At 38.8% G+C, this 22,254-nt stretch overlaps 1 protein-coding gene across 10 annotated transcripts in view; it reads left to right on the top strand.

Moving 5' to 3' along the window:
* CadN (neural cadherin) overlaps positions 1–22,254 on the top strand; it is a 1,297,121-nt gene that overhangs the window by 1,170,145 nt on the left and 104,722 nt on the right. For all 10 annotated transcript variants that reach the window (XM_083139244.1, XM_083139247.1, XM_083139245.1 and 7 more), the window contains one exon: positions 21,565–21,680. In XM_083139244.1, the coding sequence (XP_082995370.1) occupies positions 21,565–21,680 (116 nt within the window). The remainder of the gene's footprint in view (positions 1–21,564; positions 21,681–22,254) is intronic.

Consider the following 22,254-nt stretch of genomic DNA (forward strand, 5'->3'; position numbering starts at 1 on the left):
ATGGTCTTTACAAGCAGCATCTAGGGGATTAACACCAGGATCCCCTCTGTTTAATCTATGATCCAATTTTGTGCCTGGACCACAATACTGATAGCCTGGAATGTGTAGTTCAAATGGCAGCTTGTTTATAATGTCATTAACAAGCCCCCGACCCTCAGAAATATTCCAAAATTTAGGTGGTAGAGTATTAATAATTTTTATAAGATATCCAATCCCCTTAGTGTCATTCACTATAAAATTAGACAATTTTGTGCTTATCATGTCCATAATTCCAACCTTTTCATTGTAAAAATTGTGGTTCCCAGCATTTTCCTCCCCAGCTATCACCAATAACCTATCTATAAGTTTCCTGACATCATCAACCCACACAAATTCTTTGGGCAGGGTGTTGTATTGTTTGATTCCACTGCCAGTCTTGATTTGTGACCATATGGGCTTGATTAAATTATTGTATTTTGCCCCACTGCTCGACTTCACCCTTTTTTGTGTGGGATCATTGTTCTGGTATAGAGCATCTGATTTTATTAATATTTCTTTGTAGTGTTCATAATCTTGATCTGTATAGCTGCCAGGCCTTTTCCGAGTCATCAGTTCCCACAATCCAGGTGTTCCGGGGTACTTAACAAAACCACCTTTTTCTCCGAGACGAGATTCTGAATAAACAATCAGATCATCTCCCATAAAAGTTACTCTGAAATTGCCAATTCTATGTATGATGCTCCCATCAAGCTCTGTGTCGGCATATAAGCCAAACACCTCATCTTTGTTGTCTTTAGGTGTGGTTAAATATTTTTGAGCAAGAAGACCCAATTCAATAGGATCCTGTGTAGCTTCAATTCTTCTAGGAGCAACAGGACTAGGTGTATGAATACTGGAAAGTGGGGTGAATGGATAATCTAATATGTTCCTTGCAGCTACAGGTACAAGCTCCGTGATCAAATCTTGATTTTGCTCTGTAACAGTTTTGATATTCTTACCTAAATTATTAATAGCATCAATTACAGGCTGTTCTGTTTGTTTGTGTTTTTCATAAATTCCTCGGTTCTCTGATTTCCATCCCTTGAATCTTTTTACAAGATAATCTCTTAACTTAAGATCATCAATGACTGGTCGTTTCATGGTTATTTATATACGTCTCTACGTCTAGAAAATCGTTGATTTTATTCCTGTATTTGCCACTACTGGGTGTTCTTGTCATATCAATTGTGACAAACCCATAACTGTCCTGGTTCCAGCACCTACTGCAAAACTTGGAAAAGTCATTGTAGCTCAAGTCCCCACCTACATATTCATCATGTATGTGTTTGAGGTTGGTATGATCTTGATGAAACACACATATAAAATTGCTGTTGTCTCGGATCAGCTGCTTCGGTATTTTTGAAAAAGTCTGTGCCAGGTAGAAGCAATCAATGTTTTTGTGCCGCCCCTGTGTAAAGAAATTTCTAACCTTGTTTTGATTATCCAGTATAACGTCATCAAACACAACAACAGAATTATCGAGACATTCATGAAGTGGCTTAACATCTGATTCAAAAGTGGCAATATCTAATCCATCATATAGCTTCATCAGCTGCTGATATTTTAATTGTTCCAAGCTCTTAGAGAAGACATACAAGTGCCTGTTTTTCCAGTCTAACCAGTTGGGTGCCAATAAAAAATTATCAATCATTAGTGTAGTTTTACCACAAGCAGATGGCCCAACAATAAGACACCTAATATTATCAGGCAGCAAGTTGCCATTTCTCTTATTCTGTTGTTCAGGTTCTGGCAGCCTTTTTATAACATCCCAGGTGTTCATATTATCACTTTGTCTGCATCGATCCAGCTGTTTTCCGGATGACCCAGCCATTTGACAAGTAACTTGTTGCCTTTTCTGCGGATGATTTTTTCTATGAGATATGTGTCAGGCTGTTTAGTTTTGCTGAGCTCTTGTTCATAAAACCTGCCTTTGAGAATTTCTCCTCGGTGATCTTTTATTATATATGTGTTAAGGGTCCCGGGTTTAACTTGAACCACTGTAAATAATTCTGTGCTCCAGTTTCTTGTAAAGCCTCTTTTGAATAAGTGCTTATATTTGCTGATTCTTACTTGATCACCCACCCTGTATTTGGCCCTTCTTGTTGTTGGCTGGTATCTAGGATAATAAACAGTCCTGATCAAATTTTGCTCATCAGATGAAGTTACTTCAGAGGGTTTCATGTTGATTGTGGAATGGACAGAGTTGTTATATTTATGTAGAAGTTCTGGAAGAATATTAATCCATTTATAATTACCTTGAAGTGTAAATTGTTTATACATAAGATTTTTTAGGGTTCTGTTGAATCTCTCTACAATTGAGGCCTTGAGATCACTGTAACTCGAGTAATGTTTTATTGCCTGGCTTTTAATAAATTGTTGAAACACTGAATTATAAAATTCTTTGCCATTATCTGTTTGCAAATAGCGTGGTGATCTTCCTGAATGATTGATGATTGTCCTGAGGGCTTCTGTAACACATTTTCCAGTCTTGGATTTGAGTGGCACAGCCCAGGCAAATTTTGAAAATGTGTCTATTACAGTGAGTAGATACTTGTAGCCCTTGTTGATTTTGTCTAGGTTTTTCAACTGCCCAGTTGCCATTTCAATCAAGTCGCTCTGCCATAAATCATCTATGCCTTTTGTGACTACTGGGAGTCTCTTATAATTATGTCGGGCTTGTCTGTGTAATTCATCAACTATAATTTGTCTAGACATAATATGTAAACAGGAATATTGCAACTATAGGGTGTTCAGCAGCTGATACTGCAGGATTTTCTAAATATAATTTGTCCCCTATTTGTATTTTAAATTCCAGAGATCCATCATCTTCAGCATAGGCTGTTTCTAATGTATTGGGGTCTGTAAAATCCTCTAACTCTACACTGGTGATTTTCGGTTTGTTGTCAGCATTTGTTATTGATAAGGTAGGGTAGTGGTGTGCCTGTGGCTGATGCCAATATTTGATCTTGATTGGTCTCAGTGTGCCCCCAACAAAAAACTGGTAATAAAATTGTGCAGGGGACAGCATATATATTTTGCCACCTGGTGTAAATGGTGAATCATATTCTTTGTTGGGGATGCTGTACAATTCAAGAATTACTGTATGTTTTGGATTCTCGATTATGCCTGTTATTTCTTTTTCTGCTGTAAGCAATCTGCTTGTTACAGATTCAAGGTGCTCATTGATGGTCCTAACAACATCATCGTGGCCTGGCTTAATTTTTATGTCCACAATAAGTTTCTTGTATTGTTGCACAATCTCTTGAAGCTGGGTGGCAAAAACAGACAGAGCATTTGCTTGATTGGATTCCATGGTCCCTAGCTGTTGCTTGATATTAGCTACAATTTGTTGCAAATTTTCAACAACTGCCAATTTTGAATTTTGAGCAGTAAGATCATGGACCTGTCTTCTGATATCCTCAAACAGGGCATGCAATTCATTAATATGTTGATTGGTTGGTAGAGTGGCCACTGTCTGAGTGAGATGTTTGATCTCTGTCTGGATATTCTTGATATCTTCTGATTTCAATATCCTATTCACAGCTCTCTTAATATTTTTAAGTTCCTGTGATGTAGGGAGATTTGATACTGTATTTTGCAAAAATTCAAGTGCCAATTTCACATTGTTTAATTCAGAAGCATCAGCCACATTTTGCATAGCATTTTGGAGCAGGGCTATATCTGCCTGAGTGGGTGTTGAATGTTGTAAAATTTCAAGCTTTGTTTGAATATCATCGATCAAGTGATGAAAATGTGACAGCTCAGATTCAGTGTTGAGGTTTTCAAGCTTTGTGATTTGTTGCTGGACACTGACAAGTGTATCTACAATACCGGGCAGGCGAGTTTCTTGTACATTTGCCAAATCATTTTGCACTGCTGCTATTGTACCCTCAAGATGGGTTATGGTACTTTGAATTTTTCCAAAATCTTCATATGTTTCGAGTTGCAGCTTAATGTTTGCTACACTCCGAGTTATTGCATTCAAAGCATCAGAAGATGGCAAGTTGTTCATAAAATTTTCAAGTGTCTCAATTTTTTCTTTAACCTCGGCTATGGCATTGTGTAGAGGATCCAGGTTAGGTATCTGGAGTGACTGAATCTGTTCCTTTAAAATGGAAATCACTAGATCAAAATCTTCCTGTGATTTTATGCTTTTGACAATTGTTTGGAGCTGTGCCTGGACATTATTTATCTGCTCTTCCAATTGTTGCTTCAATTGCTCAGAGTTGTTAGCCTGGGTCTTAAATTTGGCTTGAAGAGCTGCTACAGCCTCTTCTAAACTTTGAAAATTATCCAATGTGGCCAGATCAGTATATTTCTGAAGCAGCACTTTGAGTTCAGAATCAATTTTAAGAAGAGGGTCCATGCATTGTGATTGTAAATTTGTAATTTCTAATTGAAGACTGGCATTCAGTGTAGTTTGTAAAGCTTGTAAATCACTTCTTAATTTCTTGACTCTGACATCAAGCATCAGAATCTCATCACTGTGATCTTCATGTCTTGTATGGCCAAATATATCATTAGGCATTTTGTTTTAATGGTTATTTATTATAGAGTATCTGATTCTTAATTCTATAAAAAAAGGTATAAGCTTGTCATATGATCCAGGGACCTCAATATATAAGCAGTCACCAGCAGAAACAGTATAAACAGTGCCAGAAATCATGTTTGAGTGCTTAATTCTATAAATATTTCTCCCTACTGAAATCTTGACATCACCCTCAGGGGTTGTAATAAATTGCAATTGCCCACCTACAGGTAATTGGTAATGATTTAAATTATTGTTAAATATGTACAATGTTTTGCCTGTTTCTTCATCATTATCTGTAAATATGCTGTTCAGATGAATAATTAACAAGCCACTCAGTTTAGACATTACAGATTGTAAATCAGGAGAGGGTTGTGGTGTCGGCAGGTCCATAATAGCCTGTTTTTTGAACCCAAATAAGTTCATAGGCATGTTTATTTATTTCAAATCATGCTCTGTAATTGGGCATTGATTGCCACTTTTCAAATCACAATGCCCCCAAGGTAAAGTATGCATGCCGCATGATAAAATGCATCTCTTGTCATCATGTGGGTCCAGAGCCACTTTTGTTACAATATTGCTAGTCAGCAAGTGATTCTCACTCTGAATTCTATTTTCTGATGTTCTGATTGAATTCTGGGATTTGATGCAATTTTTATAATCTTCAAATTCAAGATCTTTTTCCACAGTAACTCTGCCAATGCCCTTGGCCTTTTTGACAACAGCACTACATGTTTTAAAACTGTACACCTTGGCACTTAACCCAGCAAATTCCACAATAACATCACCAAGTGTCTCATCTTTTAACTTGCCAGGCACCTTTTTGTTGTGGGGTTGAATTCTTGTATGTTCACTGGTATCAAAGTATTGAAACAATTCAGACTGTGCAATATCTTGATAAACATCTTCTGTTTGAATATCAAGAACAAAACTATCCGTATCCATGTACAATAATTTTACACGATCACCATAAAAAGGTTTCAACACATCATAATATAATATTAACATATGTAATTTGGACAATTCCAATATCACAGCCCCTACATAAATAGGTTTATCAAACTTGATCTTTGTTTTCATCATGTTGAAAAGTGCCATGTGCTCATCATAAATTCTTCTGTAATTGAAATTAGGCTTTGCAACCAATTTTTTGCTCCGGCTGGGGTCAGTAATTATTTTAACATCGGTATGTTTTCTGACATTTTCAATTGTTTTGCCATACACTGAATTCACCATCAATTTAAACAAGCTCTTATCAAATTGGCTCTTTGCAGATGTTCGAAGCTCCGTGTTTGTGTCAATGTATGGTTTCAACCATTCTGAGTGCCTGAACCTCAAAACTTTGCCAACTTTGGTCACTTGAACACCATGTTTCATCAGGAACTGGAGGTTTTTGTAATATGTGACATATCCCTGTTTCGGCTCCAGAGTCATCATGAGCTTCTTCTGTTTAGAGCCAGGTGAGCACTGAACCTCGGGAATTGGGGGCAGATCAGAAAATTTATTGTGCAAATCATCAGGAATTTTCAGATATGTTTCTAAGAATAGGCCATATTCACTGTCATCAAAATCCTTAAGATCCTCAATATTAAAATCTTCAACCCATTCAAGCCCTGCATATGGCAATTTATCCATCATAGCATGACCATAGAGGTTGTTTGCATCTACATAAAGTATATAATTTGATGGCCGTGCTGGATCATAATCAGGCATATGCTTGTTATTTGCTCTGGCATATCTCTGGGAACATTGCACCATCCCTCCTCTTATACATTTCTCCATAAACAGATACTTATCTTGATCGTGGATCAGATCCAATTGCATTTTGGTATTCAAAAACGTTGCGGCCCATGCTAGGCCCGGGGCACTGTAAAAATACACTGGGTCCAGTCCATAATTTTGCATAGAAGATTTTCTGAATGTCTGTATTATATCAGCTGAGAGGGTCGTATCAAGTTTTAAATATGCCATGTGATAATCACCAAATGTCTTGCATTTTAAACTGTTCCACATCAATTTGGCATGGTGATAATCTTCATCAGTGATTCCAGATCCTCTGATTTTGCTGTAAAATGCTTCTTGTGGTGGCAGGGAACACTCATCAAATTTAGAAAAATCTGTGACATGGTCATATGGATATACACCCTTCCGCCTAATTAATTTCAGGTCCTGATTTGGAAACAATGCACGTGTGATTTTCAAGTCATCATCAGATAATTGAGTGGCCAGTGTAGCCAGGCTAGCAGGTAAAAATCTGTAAGAATCAAGAAATCTTATGTGAATAGGAACACCATCAACTTTAATTATCTTGCTAATAGATATATATTTTTCATCATTTTCAGCTAAAATATTTAAATTCTGCTTCTCAAACCCCTCGTACCTGATCAGATGATGGAAATCATAATTGGATGCTCCATGGCAAAATATGGGGATAAATCTTGGTCTCTTGATCTGAATATTACAGCTATTACACAGGGCCATTAAGAATTTACCATCTGTATGAGAATGGTGATGTACCTTGATATTTGTATCTGAAAATTCACAATCACATACCGGGCATTTTTCTGTATTGTTGAAATCTTCAATCTGTTCCTCTGTTAAAGGCAACATGGGCTTTGATTTTAATAAGATGTTAGATGCTATGTCACGGCACACATTTTCTATTCTATGTGCAAATATTTTGATGGCATTTGGTCCCATGTATGAATATTCTTTAATGACAACACCATCCCGTATAACCATAAAACAAAAGCTGGAAGGTTCATGTAGCTGGTACGGTGTAATTGCAGATTCTTCGGGATCTGGGCTACAGAATGCAAGAGATTTGAGGTTTGATTCAGAATCCCAGACAATATATACTGGGTGTTCCAACAAGGCTTCAAACTTTTTGAATTTGCAATTTTCACTTGGATTGGGCATCACCATATGAACAGGTTTATGGTTCCCACAGTATTTCAGATGCTCAATTAACTTGTTTTTGGCAATTTCTGCATTTTTTTCACGAACCCCTTTCACCATTTTTTGACCATCAAATACAGTTAAACATCTTCTGCACAACTTGAATATTGTATGAGTTTTGTCTAGTTGTGTTCTCACTAAAGCTTTAAGATTATGTATCAGAGTATAATGGTGTGTATCATCCCCTTCAATTAAGAGCAGATCAATCGGAATAGCAGATTCATCATCAAGTGTACTGATTCTGAGAGGTTCTATCAAAGAATTGCCAGTGGAACAAATAAATACATTAATAGATAATTGTTTGCCATTGATGTGCTTGGCCCTTTTTTCAAATTTATCAATATTCTGAACTGACATTGGATATTCCAAACCCTCCATTACATCATCAAAATCGTGCTCATGCTGTTTGTAATAAGTTATTCTCTCAGGATTCCTTGAAACTGGATACAAAGCAGCTAATATACACCACAAAAAGCATTTCTGGTCGGTGTTTTTTATATTGACCACGGCTCTTTTGTTTTTGATATTAGCAGGCAATGGCACATAAGTGGATCCTTGTAATGGAGTGAATTCAGAAATATTAACATAGAGCTTGTGTGATGAACCGCATAGGCTCCATCCTGACTCTTTTGCCGCAAATTCAGAGTGTTTGATATTTAATTGATCTATCAAATTGCCTATTATTGTGTCTGAATTTGAATTTGAATATACAGGTACAGTTTCTGTTATGTGGGGCTGTGTAAATTTTGTGCCGTTTGGTTTCTTATATTGTACAAACAATTTGAGGGATAGCTTATAAGAGCCATTTTGTGCATTAAGAATTGCCTGCAGATCAGAATTTATACTGTTCAAGAAATTCTCAATGCCACATCTTGGCTCTGATACAAACCGGTGATCCCTTAATTGGCCGTTAAAACTGCTACGGATAGGTTCATGGCGTGGCTGTTTTGCTGCTCTGGCATTAACAGGTGCTTCGTGCCTTCTTTTCAGACCAGATGTGGATGGTTGTGCAGAGCAAGTATCTTTATGTGTATATGTGAAGTATTGCATGCTGTATTTTCTATTGCATTTGGGGCAAATTTTTGTGGGAGTTCTGTATTTGTCCGGGTTACAAATCTTTTGGTGCTTGGCCCAATTGGGGCTGGATATATTTTTATTGCATTGGTCACAATATTTTTGATTCGGCATTTTTGCTGTTGTTTATTATATACAATTTCCTGGGTTTCAATTCAAAACTTTATACTGAATAAAAAATATCAGTTGGGTTCAGCACTGTACTTTGTGTGTGTGTATGTATATATGTGTGTATACACTTAATATTTTTGGCTTTGGTATTTATATACAATTTCTTGGGGTTCAAATCTAATCTCTATGCTGGATCAGTTGGGTTCAGCACTGTGCTTTGTATGTGTATATATGTGTGTATGTGTATTAATATTTTTGGCTTTGGTATTTATATACAATTTCTTGGGGTTCAAATCTAATCTCTATGCTGGATCAGTTGGGTTCAGCACTGTGCTTTGTATGTGTGTATATGTGACCTTTACTTGGATTATTCCACCAAATTATATGCTTCAAGTCTCCTATACTTTGGCGGAGCCCCCCACTTGATGCACAACATGATGCAATAGAAGTGGACCGGGAAGTAAATATATATGGATATGGGTGGGTAGGTATGGGGTTGGGTTGGGGGTATATTCAGAAACATGAGCTATTCTCTAACATTTTTGCCGAAGTACTTTCTTCTGAGCGCACATCCCGTTTTTCTGCTGAGCGTACATGCAATCCATACCGCAGCGCCATTGCCTCCCAGCGCGGCGGTGTGTGCATCTGGAACTAATCGATGTCAATAGGGAGAACTTCGCCGCGGCGATCATTTCATAGGGAGAAATAACAGGCAATAGAACTCCCGTGCCAAGTATCGATCCCACCGCTTTGGGGCCGTCATGCGCACATATTGTTCAAGTATTGATCCGTGCAGGCTTTTTTTTCAGCGGCCTTCAGAGGCACTGACCCTCCGCAAATACCTGCACGGACATGCATGTCCCAGAAGGCACTAACCTTGTTATGTATTGATATTTGTATAACAGGCTGAGACAGATATAACCATGACCCTAAATAAGAATAGATTACAACAAACAAGCTGGATGTAACAAATATCAGATTTTGTATAACAAAATGCAAAATATCCCAGTTTCTATTCAATCCATTTATCTGAATTGAAGAAACCAACAATTCACATATCCCCATATCATTGTATGCTTGCCTATTAGCCTCTTTTGCTGTTGTGCTCAATTAATTTTCACTAATTGGCAATTTTCTTGAAGAGGCCTAATAGAACAAGATACGGCGGTATGAGAAATATGTAAATTAAAGATATTTTAGCAATATACGACGTCTTAAGAAAGGCATATTCAGCTCCAAAGTACTTTGTCTAACACTTACTACCATTCCCTATTACTGGCAAAAGAAGTTAAAAATATTGACATAATGAAAAAAATAGACTTGTTCCCAAGTATTCACCGAGTTCAAACATTTGCACATAGATGACTCTGTTGTTGTTGCTTATCAAATATATATATTGAAAAAAATTGACTTGTTCCCAAGTGTTCACCGAGTTCAGACATTTGCACATAGATGGCCCTGCTATTGTTGCTTATCAAATATATATTACATTGTTATAAGAATTACATTGTTTTAATATTAGATAAGCAAATTGAAGCTGGTATCCAATTGAACTTAAACCAGAAATAAATATGTGTGTGTGTGTGTGTGTGTGTGTGTGTGGCCTAGTTTTAAGTGTGGCCACAAGAGGGGCATATTTTTAACAAATTTATGGACAACAATCTCTCAGAAGTGCCTTTTGTAAGTATATGCAAATCAATCTGAAGGGGTCATACTTTCTCATGGAATCCATGAGGGCATTTTTTACAAAAATCTTGAATTATACGGGGTTTCACACTAGAGCAACAAGCTCATATGGGCATGTTGAGCAAGTTTTAAATATAGCAAATCTGCTTGAGGGGGGGTTCATACTTTCCGGCACTGTCCGTAGTATCAATACCACTACTCATTGCCAGGGTGCAATTTTGCTCAATGATTTTCGCCGTCCGTGGTGGCTTCAATGGGTTGGTCTTCCTACTTTTTTTTTTTCTATTTTATATACTTAGCTAAATTGATTCCTTGATGGAGTGTTTAAGATTGGAGACGGTGATTTATAAGACCTCTATCTCGTCAAGGTTCCAGCAGAGAAAGGAAGATTAAAAAGGAAAAGAAATGAGGAAGGGGCAATGGTTAACAATGTTGCTATCTCGAGAGGGTTTTATGACGTATTCAGCTCTCTCTGTTTTTTTTTTTTTTTTGCTTTCTTTGGAAGTTCTCGAAAACACACACTTTCAAAGAATAAGATGTGGCTTCCAAGTTTGTTTCTCGGTTTATATTATTTAGCATCACTTTTCTGTCACTGTTGGCTAATCGCGACGATGAGGATGAGTGAGGATACGATGAAGGGATGCTCACAATGGACACCCAGGCTCGGATTCGAACCTGGGATCTCTGGCGTATTAACGCGTTGTGCTAACCACTCCAGCACGAAGGTCGGCTTGTATGTTCGTTGCCTTGTGTTTAGGCACGCACAGCAGATGCCCTATGTAGAACTGTAAGCGAAGGCTTGACGAGGGCTCGAACCCAGATCTCTAGTATCGTGTCATTGCTTTACCAACTGAGCCACCGAGCCTCATTTCTCGGTTTCGCTCTTTTTTACCTGTGTGCAATTGTTTCTGTCAGTGATATCACAATGCCACCTTTCAAACACTGAAGATCAAGAGAGCTCCAGAAGCCGTTTTGTCATTTAAAAGATGGACGCTTCAGTGCACACCTGAACCAGTGAAAATTGTCTTGCCATTTGAAGGTCTGAATGCTACATAAAAATTCTTCGGAAAATGAAAATTCAGTATTTGTATGAATGCCTATCACACCAGCAAGTTTATGAATGGAGGAGTTGATCAAGGGGTTCGATACCCGGCGGAGGCACATAGTGGTTTGGATCGCACTTTAAACTGTAGGTTCAGTCCCAATTAGCCTTTTTGTGCATAAAATGGACTTAAAAAGGCAAAAAATCGAACTTAAAATATCGATGAGAAAATTTGATGATAGCTTCACTTCACAGGGTAGATGGGTGGAAAGGCCTTTTTTTCAATGAGTACATAACTGACTGCACGAACATCCTGAGGTTTCTCGAGATAATCAGAAACGTAATCAGCACTTGAAAATATGCCATACTTCTGCAATATTACATGCAAAATCAACTAAGAAAAAGAATAATTAATAAGATTTTTTAGGAACCAATATTGGTGACTTTTAAAGTTCGCAGTTGGCAACCACGAGACGAAGGGAAAAAGTGGTAGTTGGTTAAGTATTTCTGGGAGTGACAGGACGGCGTGGAGGAAGAAACACGGTAGTTCTTTCCATTGTATCCCCCTTAACGGAATTCTTGCTCGGAAGCTAATGGATCCAGTTCACCTTACGGCTCGCATCAATTCCACCGGCGACAACTTGTTAACATTTGGCGCGCACCGGGCAGTGACTGATGCTGATGGCTGACTTGGGTCTCCTCCTCGAGCCGATCTCTTCTGCAACCGCGGAGGTCTTTCGCCAAAGAAGTTGAGCGACGTCGCCGAGGGCGGGACGGGGAGGGAGAGATTCAATGTTTCTTTGGTTTCCGTCGCTCCACGTGGCTGCCTGGCCATCAAATCGGTTTGTGGCGCTACGGTGGCGCCAGGCGGGAAGAGGATGCGATGGAGAACGTTCCAGGATCCACGCATCCCCTTCGCTGACACACAGTGAGAGGGAGTTCTCGTAATATTGAGACACCCAAGTGAGGTAATATTTCTTCCCGGTGAGGATTTAGATTTAGAGCTTTTGAAGATTTTTATTGGAGAGTATCGTGTTTTTTTTTTTCTGAACGTCTAGTATTGGTTCTTTTATTATAGTTTGATTAATGGATTTCCTGCCTCTAGTTTTATCTTAACGATATTGAACCATGAGTCCTGGGTTACGAGAATTGTAGAATACCATCCTTGGTTCTCTATGGTTGTTCCTTTTCTCTCTTTCTCTCTTATCTCTTCTTTCTTACCCCTTTATCTATTTCTTTCTGACTGCTCGCTTCTTTCATTCTCATCTTTTTCTTTCTTTGTGCATTTCTCTCTATCTCTCTTTGTCTCTTTACCCACTCTATCTTCTCTTTCTTTCTCTCCTTCATCTTTCTCTTCTCTTTGCCTTTCCCTCGCTTTCATCTCTTCCTTCTCTTTTTCTTCATCTTTCTCTTCTCTTTGTCATTCTCTCGCTCTATTTTCTTATTTCTCTTTTGTTTCTCTCTTCTGTGTTTTCTTTCTTCTATTTCTATTTTGATAATAATACGTTTCTTTTTTACATTTTGAATTACTTGCAACGATGAAGATGAATTAAAAATGATGAAATAGACGATAGGGCAAACACAATGACACATCCTAGCCTTACCCATGCTTTGAAACTAGAACTCCTGTGCTCTTACCATTATAATTCTTCTGAGCGTCGCGTTTAACCTGGGAAAAAGGCAGAGAAACAACGTAAAGAAACTAAGAAAAACAATTGAAGTTTATTCAAAAGAAGTATAATATGCGTATGGATATTATTTTCCTGGTCCTCCGTATCACACTTTGCTACAATCACACATGATACGGTTTGTACTTGCTTGGTAGCATATATCAAAGGACCGTATAGAAATTTTTCTCTTCGATCCTTGGCTTTGAGGAACGTGAGAATGACCAGCCAAAGAACCTCTGGTGCAAAGGAACGCGAGGATTCATCTCAAAAAGGGAGGAAGGGGAGGGAAGCCTGCCGTAGACGCCAGGCTTGTCTCTTCCAATTTTCATGTCACCATCGACCGCTCTGCGGTGTGGCCTTTGAACAGCCTCTGCCCGGGCAGTGACTCTAGCCTATCTCGGCTCTCATATCATATTGCTTCGTTCCCACCCCACCTTATCATTTTACACTTTAGTTTCCTTTCACTAAATGTAAACATTAAAATAATGAAAGATACCCAAACCAATAAGGATAAAAAAAATTCTAAGAGTACAATAATAATTACTTAAAACACTACGAGGGCCCCAACTGATACACCCAACAACTTAAATAATAAAAAAAACAGCCCCTGCTAATAAATCTAATAAGGCTACCATAAGAAGCATTAATACTTCATTGTCGAATTCCAAATTCAAATCACGTTTCTGCCACTATAGTAATTAATATTCATCATATAGAAATATGCCGAGGCCCCTGGCATCAGTTATACCAGGCCAGAAGAGGTTCTCTTGAAACAGTTTTCTCTAACATCATTAAAATTAAATTAATAATGTTATTAATTTTCGGAGTACGATAATACGTATAGTCATCAATATTATTACTCTACAATTGCATTCTGTGTTGTGCGTTCAGGAAACCGCCGCTTCAAATCCCGTATTGGGTGATTGACAGTTCTTTCCTTAGTCACTTAAGAACGGTGCCTTCAGTCAAGATCATGAACATTTCCTCTCCTCTTTCCTCTATCCACGTCTCCATGGGGATACAGTCACGAGAATAATTGACTTGCTTTGCTACTGCTCTAAGAAATTATATAATGTTGCATGATATGCCAGGATACAACTCTAATTAATTCACATAATAGTGAAATATGTTGAATGAAAATTAGATTTCAGTAATCCAAAATGTTCGCAAAAAATTATTCGGTCATCAGCTGCAGTTTTTTTTTATTGAACCAGTGTTTTTCAACCGTCGGGCAGCGAGAGGTTTTTCTGAAACAATTTTTCTCCGACCAACATAATTAAAATTAAATTAATAATATCAGTTTTCCGCCCCATCAATTTCCCAATTAGTATTACTTGAAATTTTTCGGTGTTCAAAATGAAACGTGCCAATTGAAATCAGCACTTACCATGATAAATTAATGAAGTTAGCCGGAGAAAATTACAGTATTTAATTAAATCCAGTGGTCGACAATTAATGTACACCTAATTTTAAGCTCGTCAAGAAACTTAGACGAATGAGTTTGCTTGTTTGAGTTTGCTTTTAAGCCAACTTTGTGAACAGAAAAGCTAATTGAGACTGAACCTACAGTTTAAAGTACTCATAGGATCCGAACCACTCTTTGCCTTCAACGGGACTCCTTGATTACAAGACGACGACGTAACCATTTCGCCATTGGGAAGACCCGTTAGACTTATGATTATACCATAATTTATCTATTTATTGCAATGACACGTATTACTTAATGTGTAAAGTTAAGGAACCTATAAAAGTGTTTAAAAGTAAAATTGTTTGGATCGGGACATCGACTTGTAAACAGTGAATTTACCAGACCGCGATCTCGCAAAGGTTGGGAACCGATGAGATACAATTACGCACCAATTGTACATTTATTTCAGTATCGCCCGAATGGGCACTGCTACTAAAAAAAACCTGAGCGTACCCAAGAGTATGAATTTCTCTCCATGTTGCAAGTGCAAACATTTTGTTATGTTGATTATTAAGCTGGACACGATGTTTGAAAAATATCATGAATAATAATTTTCGGAATCCCATGTATTCCTTATGGGGAATCAACTTCAACATCAAGTTACGGCTAACCAAATGGAAGTTTCGACTTTTCCGCTGGTGAAATTCATTTTCAAACTGCCCTCTTCCCGTTGACATCTCTTTCTATTCCGTCGGAAGTTTTATATTCACAAGAGAATGAATCAAATCATAGTCCCATATGATCAATGCTTTTTTCCTTGCCCCTTGGCAGTGTTGCCAAACCTGATGGACATAAAAGAACTAAATTTCACCTTAAATGGAGTTAAAACTGACTCTCATGAAAGGCTGGATAAAGTGCCTTCTAGGGTAATGTTAGTTGTCAAAGGGGTGGGGCACTGCTATTATCATTAACTCTAAATTTATGACACGGAGGGTGGGCGTCCCAGTTCACAGCCGAACGAGTGCACGAAAGATTGATTGATTTAGTTTATTTTACTTCGCGTTTTGTGCCTCTTGGCTAATTTGTGAATATGGGGATGAGTGATGAAATTGATGAATGGACATTCGCAAAGAACCAAGCCCGAGCGGGATTCGAACCCGGGACCCTTGGCTTCGCAGCTCGATGTGCTAACTAACCACTGGGCCACAGGGTCCGGGTAGAGTGCACGAAAGAGCCAGATCTGGCTCCAAGAGACGGAAGGGCTTGGGAAGACTCCCGTGGAAATTGTGTCGCATGCCCTTAAGCTACTCGAACTTGCATCCAATTTTTCGCTGCAAATGTATCTGAAGTTTCCTTAAAATGACAGTGTCTATATGGAAGGCACGGGAGCACCTCGAACTGAGAGTTCCCGTACGCTGTTTCTTGAAACTAACAGACGCGGGCATTTCTGTAGAGGCCTAATCGCGCAGACAATGCGACGGGGAGATTGAGCTTTAAAATCCTTCTCAAGTCTCCACTCTCTCTCACTCAACTGCCTTTATGTCGTCTCCTCTTTTTCTCCATTCGGCATAAGATCCGCACGCACACCTTTGCTGTTGATGCTGGAATTTGTGGACGTACTATATCTCGAGAACATCTCTCTCTCTCTCCCGTCGTTTGGCATAAGACGTCTCTCTGTCTACCTCTCAAGTCTAGGGAACGTCTTCGTGCCTTTTCTTTGCTTCATCTTGAGAAAAGACTCTGAGAGGAACTGTCAAGGATGAACAAGAATGGAGAAATCCGAGAAAAACGTGAGGGAGGAAGATTTTTTCTCAACTTCTCAGATTGGCACGTTTCTCCGTTCCGTTTTCCTCATGTTTTGTGTCAATGTGCATGGTCTGTGCACACGTGCGTATGTCAGTTGAGTCTTCTTTCCGGTTTTTCCTGCACAGTATGTTTTGTCCTTGTAATTGGGTTTAGTGACTGTAGCGTAACGGATTACGAAGTTAGAATTTTCTTCGTTCCATCTCTGGGTAACGTACGGATGCTTCATCATTCAACGTCGCTATTAACTTAAGCGCGTAGAAGAGTGGCGTGGTGTGGTCAAAATCTGGAATCTCTGGAGCGAGCGAACAACTCGAGAGGGCACGACCAATGAACGCGTAAGAGGTAACAGGATTGCGTGGAGGGGGAAAGCCACTGCAGCTACCAGCTTTTGCAGTAGCATGCACTGCTTCGCTCCTAATTGCTTGTTCCCCTTCTCTACTTTTATACGCGGCATTGTTCCACATATTCCCGGATCAGAGTATAGTAAGTTGGTGTTTGAAAGACGTATTTCTGCCCGTTTCTCTTCCCGATCATATTTCAGGAAACATACATCGTAATCTCCATGACAGTATGACGACCTTTGCCTACTCTATCCCAGCACAAACCACAGTTGGGATTTTTGAACTCATAAGCGCTGACAGACAGGGGAGGGAGGCAAAATCTACAAAATTGGTAACTTATCCTGGAGAAGAGGGGCACGGTATGTCAACTGTGTGACACACGCTGTGTTTTTTTTCAGGGAATGGGATGGAGCACGTCTAAGGATGGGAAGAGCATTAAAGTTTGTTTTTAGGCTGCTCTAGGTTCTATATGCTTCATAATGGAATTATTTTATCAGTCTTAAGTAGAGATAGTTTGATGTGTACTCATCAGGTTGGAAATAATTACAATAATTGTGTTCTTTTGCTTGTCTGATTGCGTTGAATCGTATTAACACGCTGATCTCAATGTAGAGTGCTTAGAACCGCCAGGCATCCCGGGTTCGAATTCCGGGCTGGGCATGGGTGTTTTTGCGAATGTCCCTTCATCAGTGTCATCATATTGGTACTCAACCTCATCGTCGCGATTAACCAAAAGTGACTGAAAATCGACGCTAAATAAAAAAAATCAAATGAAATCGGATTGCAGTAACAAACAAAAACATATTAGAACTTGCATCGTGAGAGACTAACAAAGAGATCGCAAGAATTGTTTGGTTTCAGCAATCCTCTTGCGCGTGGAAAAAGTGATGATAGCATAATTATGACAGTTGTCTCGTAATCATGAGTCCGTCGTTCGATTTCTGATGGCGGCTCACGTATACGTGGTTACGTAAAAATAGAGCTGCAGTACGTAACTAATGCTGACGGATTTTTGGGGGGAAATTTGGTTCAAACTGCGAACACAATCAAACTTGTTTTTCTGCTTCTTTTTCCACGTTCCAGTATGATATAAATATAATTTTTCCATCGTTGATATTTTTCATCCTCGTTAAAGTTTTCGCTTCTCGGTTGCCTGACTTCGGAAAGCCAGACACCGAAGCTGAAGTAGGTAATTCAATTTGAAGTTTTAAAATGCTAAAGTATGTCGGGTATCCCCTCCCCCTCTAACCATGCGTCCCACAACTTTTTTTTTTTTTTTTTTTTTTTTTTTTTTGTCCGTTGCGGTTTTAATTGGCGCCCATCAACAATTCGGTAGAATTCCCACCGAATTTTAATACGTTTACTTTTCTCCGCTGCCCCCCCCCTCCTACCCTCGCACTCTCCCACCGGAACCAATGTTGACGGGAGATGTTTACATCACTCCAAACCCCAACATGAAAACAAATAACGGGAGTGTAGGGGCCGCCAACTTCGTTAACACGGTCGGCAATGTTGATGGTAGTTGTGATTCGTCTGTTTATTGTCGACCCGCTTCCAGCATTTTTAACCTCTTCATCCTCACGCGGACGGCCGGTGTTCATCAAATGTAGTTCTGGTGTATGTTTTCCCAATAGGTTAGGCTCGTTTAGAACGTCGGACGCAAATTGTTTCATGAATACATTCCAGAATGACTAATGTATAAGTTTTCGCGCCCAAATTTGACTATGGAGTTTTGATTTCCCATCTGTGACAGCATACATTGAACAAAACACCAGAGTTTTTTTTACTCCTGTTTTGATGCTCGCGTACAGCATTGCTGTAATGAGTACAATCATGTAAATCCTGCATATATTTGTATGCACGTTCCGTTTAATTGCTTAACCTAGCCAAATATTTACACTTCGTAACCGGATTAAATATGTGATGGTTATAGAGGTCGGATTTGTAGGCACTAAGAGCTACACAATAATATAATGTAAGCTAAGGAGAAATATAATAGCATAAACAATAGTGTGAACACTGACGATCCATAAATTCAAAATATCTTAAAATATCTGAGAACAGCTAAGGCTGCGTTAGGGTACCCAACACATACAAGAACCAACTGGTTTATTTTACTTCGTTTTTCTGCCACTTTTGGCTAATCGCTAATATCAGGATAAGTGATTGTGATGAAATTGGTGAAGGGACATTCACAAACATCCATGGCCAGGCCGGAATTCGAATCCGGGACCCCTGTCCTAGTAGCGCGCTGTGCTAACCACTCCGCCACGGAGTTCGGCGCATAAGAATAACAAACGATTTTACATAGAATTATACTGGCTATTGGTCCAAACGTCGTAGCCTAGTTAGCCTGCCTGACATAGTTTCAATGTAAGAAAGGTTGATATTTTAGTATATTTTCCGAAAAGATCACTCAATACCCCTCACCTACTATGTTCATTGAAGATTTCAGTCGAGCGAACTATTGTGCCCGAAAGAGGATAGTGGCGCAAAAGCTCATATGTATTGTGATTGTCGTTTTGTGAGATTGCCTGCACTGAAGGTCTGCGGATCACAGGGGGGAGGAATTTAGGATACTTTTATTCGGACCAACCTCCTCTTCACGTTGGCTTTCAAATACACTGCCTCGACACTCAAGACAGCTATGATTATTCTCTTTTAGTAATGTAATCCAGGTCGATCCGTTTAAATTTTTCATCATACCTTTTACAGGATTCCTTCATTGTTTATCATACGTTTTACAGGATTCCTTAATTGTTCACCGTACGTTTTACAGAATTCCTTCATTGTTCATCATGATTTTACTAGACTCAGTCATTGTTCATCATGTATTTTACAGGATTCAGTCATTGTTCATCATGCATTTTACATCATTCCTTGTTCATGCATTTTACAGGATTCATTCATTGTTCATCATACCTTTTACAGGATTTCTTCATTGTTTTCGAAAACCAGATTTTATATCCGGTACTGCGCCGAAATATCAGATTTGATTTGTTTTATTTTACTTCGCTTTTTGTGCCACTTTTGACTAATTTGCAAAGATGGGGATGAGTGATGGTATGATGAAATTGATGAATGGACACTCGCAAACATCCATGTCCAGGCCACAATTCAAACCCGTGACCCCTGGCGTCGTATCGCGATGTGGTAACCATTCTGCCACAGGGCCCCGCCCGGAATATCCGAGACTGTTGTAACATATTGTCTGTGCTGTTTTTAAATCTGTTTAATTTTCGCTTTACATATACATACGAGTACAATGTGGTCGAATGAGTGTGGAGTTAGACTGATAGATTTGTATACCTAAATGTTGCCCCGTCTTCAGGTATGAAGTGAAGAAAATAGTCGTAAAACAGTTACATATGAGGAATATGAGGACCCAAGTATTTTAACATGCAAACTCTTCTTTGCATCTTTTGCATTGAGCATGAAGCACCAATTAGTGACGTTGCTGTTCACAGTTCTTCTCCATTGAATTCATCCAGACCGTACCTTGCGAGAGCCCATCGGCGTGCGAATCTTCTGTTTCCATGGTAACTGGAGCCAATGCAATAATCCTCCTATCGTTTTTAACAGTCCGCAAGAATTAGTTCTTCAACGACCACAAGTAGCTTGCTTGCTGTAAGCTTACATTCGCTTTGGCCATAGTAACGCAACACAGCTTGTAATTAATACTCGTATTCCCATTGTTTATTATAGCAGTGTATTACTCTTATTTTCAAAGGTGCATAGTGTGATATTTTTCTTTCTTCGCGGTACATATCGGTACTTTGTCGACGGTGACGATGGCCCCCTGGATGACCGTAAAAGAAAGACTTAATGGTATTTGCTGATTCATTTCATAAGACGTCATTGTTCATCATGCATTTTACAGGATTCATTCATTGTTCATCATGCATTTTACAGGAGTCATTCATTGTTCATCATGCATTTTACAGGATTCATTCATTGTCATCATTCATTTTACAGAATTCGTTCATTGTTCATCATGCATTATACAGGAATCATTCTTTGTTCATCATGCACATCAGCTTCATATCCAGGGATTTAATAGTGGTGTACTGTGACTAATATTTCATTACGTCATCTCTCTCCCCATGATACTGGATCCCCTCTCATTTTCCAGTTTTCATCCATTGATGGAGATATGTTACCTAGAAATTTCCTCTCGTACTTGATTTTTCAAATACCGCGGGGTGGGAGACATTGGTCCAAATCAGTCTTGTTATAACTTTAATTTATATCTTCAGTGACAATGCGACTTGGAGGCAGTTGGAACACTGCGATATATAAAGCCTAAGACTTCATATACGTTGCATTTATTACATCTTTATGACTACAGATCTATGTAGTGAATATAATTAACTACAACAGTCTAATTTCATTCCCTGTACTATTCTCTGGATGTAGATTTAAAGGCTTTTCTCTTAGATTGCCGGGAGAATCCCCTTCTATCAGTCCTGTTTGAGTTGTTTCTCTTTCGTTCGCAAAATTTCTTTCGGAATTTTTGGAAAACAATACCTTACTAACCTACTTCCACTTCCGGTGCACCTGTACTTAGGTTACATATATTTGTTGATGTTGATTTGATTTGCTTTATTTTACTTCGCTTTTTATGCGAATATTGTGAAAATGGTACCAAATAACCACATTTTAATAGAAATCCATATAATATGCTAAAAGTATACCGTTCAACTGACAGTTCATATAAATACTACCATGATTGAAACTTTGGTCAAGCTTTTTTCGAAATTTATATTGTGTAATATACTCATATGCTAATTATTTTTTACATACTCAAGTTATCTTTGTATTTTCTGGTCACTTATATGAACATTTTTTTTACTCTACCTTGTAATGTAGCAAGTGATTGTCTTTGCTATTGTATCTTATCCCACATTCTTGTATCTTTGCAGCATCCCGTATACGATACGAAATCACAAGCGGTAACTTAGGAGGTGCCTTCGCCGTCAAGAACATGACGGGAGCTATCTACGTCGCTGGCCCCCTCGACTACGAAACACGCAAGAGGGTAAGTACACAAATTTTCTAAATTGTTGGGAAGATAAGTTGGTAGACGGCATAATGCACTTTCAGGTAATAAGATATCATGGAGCACGATTTTCTGAACTTGGTCAATCAGAATCATGTACAGAATACAAACTCAAGAGAGTATTATTCTAAAGCGATTCGTTATCAGCATGGTTGTAGTTTCCAAGGTTTACTACCTAGGTATGTGGAAGAGAGGTTAACATTTGAGTATCTCTGTTGAAGCACATTTTAATATCCCTATAAGGGCAATGCAATAGATATTTTCCAGTTAAGGCTCCTCTGGATCTTAGGCCAACGAAACAACTTTCGAGAATTCGTTTTCTCTCGTAAAACCGATATGATATTCCAAATTCTGAAGAATTACATCTGCTTAGAATTCCTTCTAGAGAATTCTCGTGAATCTTCGTGTGACTTGCTTTTACTGTTGTCTAGACACTCTCAATAGTTACGTAAGCCTATTTTCCATCAGAGAGATTTAGACAACGCTACAGCTACCACTGGTTTCCTCCGACCACTCGCTTTCTCTCCTCCTCTACCGTTATGCGCAGCCTTGC

The sequence above is a fragment of the Lepisma saccharinum genome, chromosome 17 (assembly GCF_977018435.1).
Source record: "Lepisma saccharinum chromosome 17, izLepSacc3.1, whole genome shotgun sequence".
Taxonomy (NCBI): Eukaryota; Metazoa; Arthropoda; class Insecta; order Zygentoma; family Lepismatidae; genus Lepisma; species Lepisma saccharinum.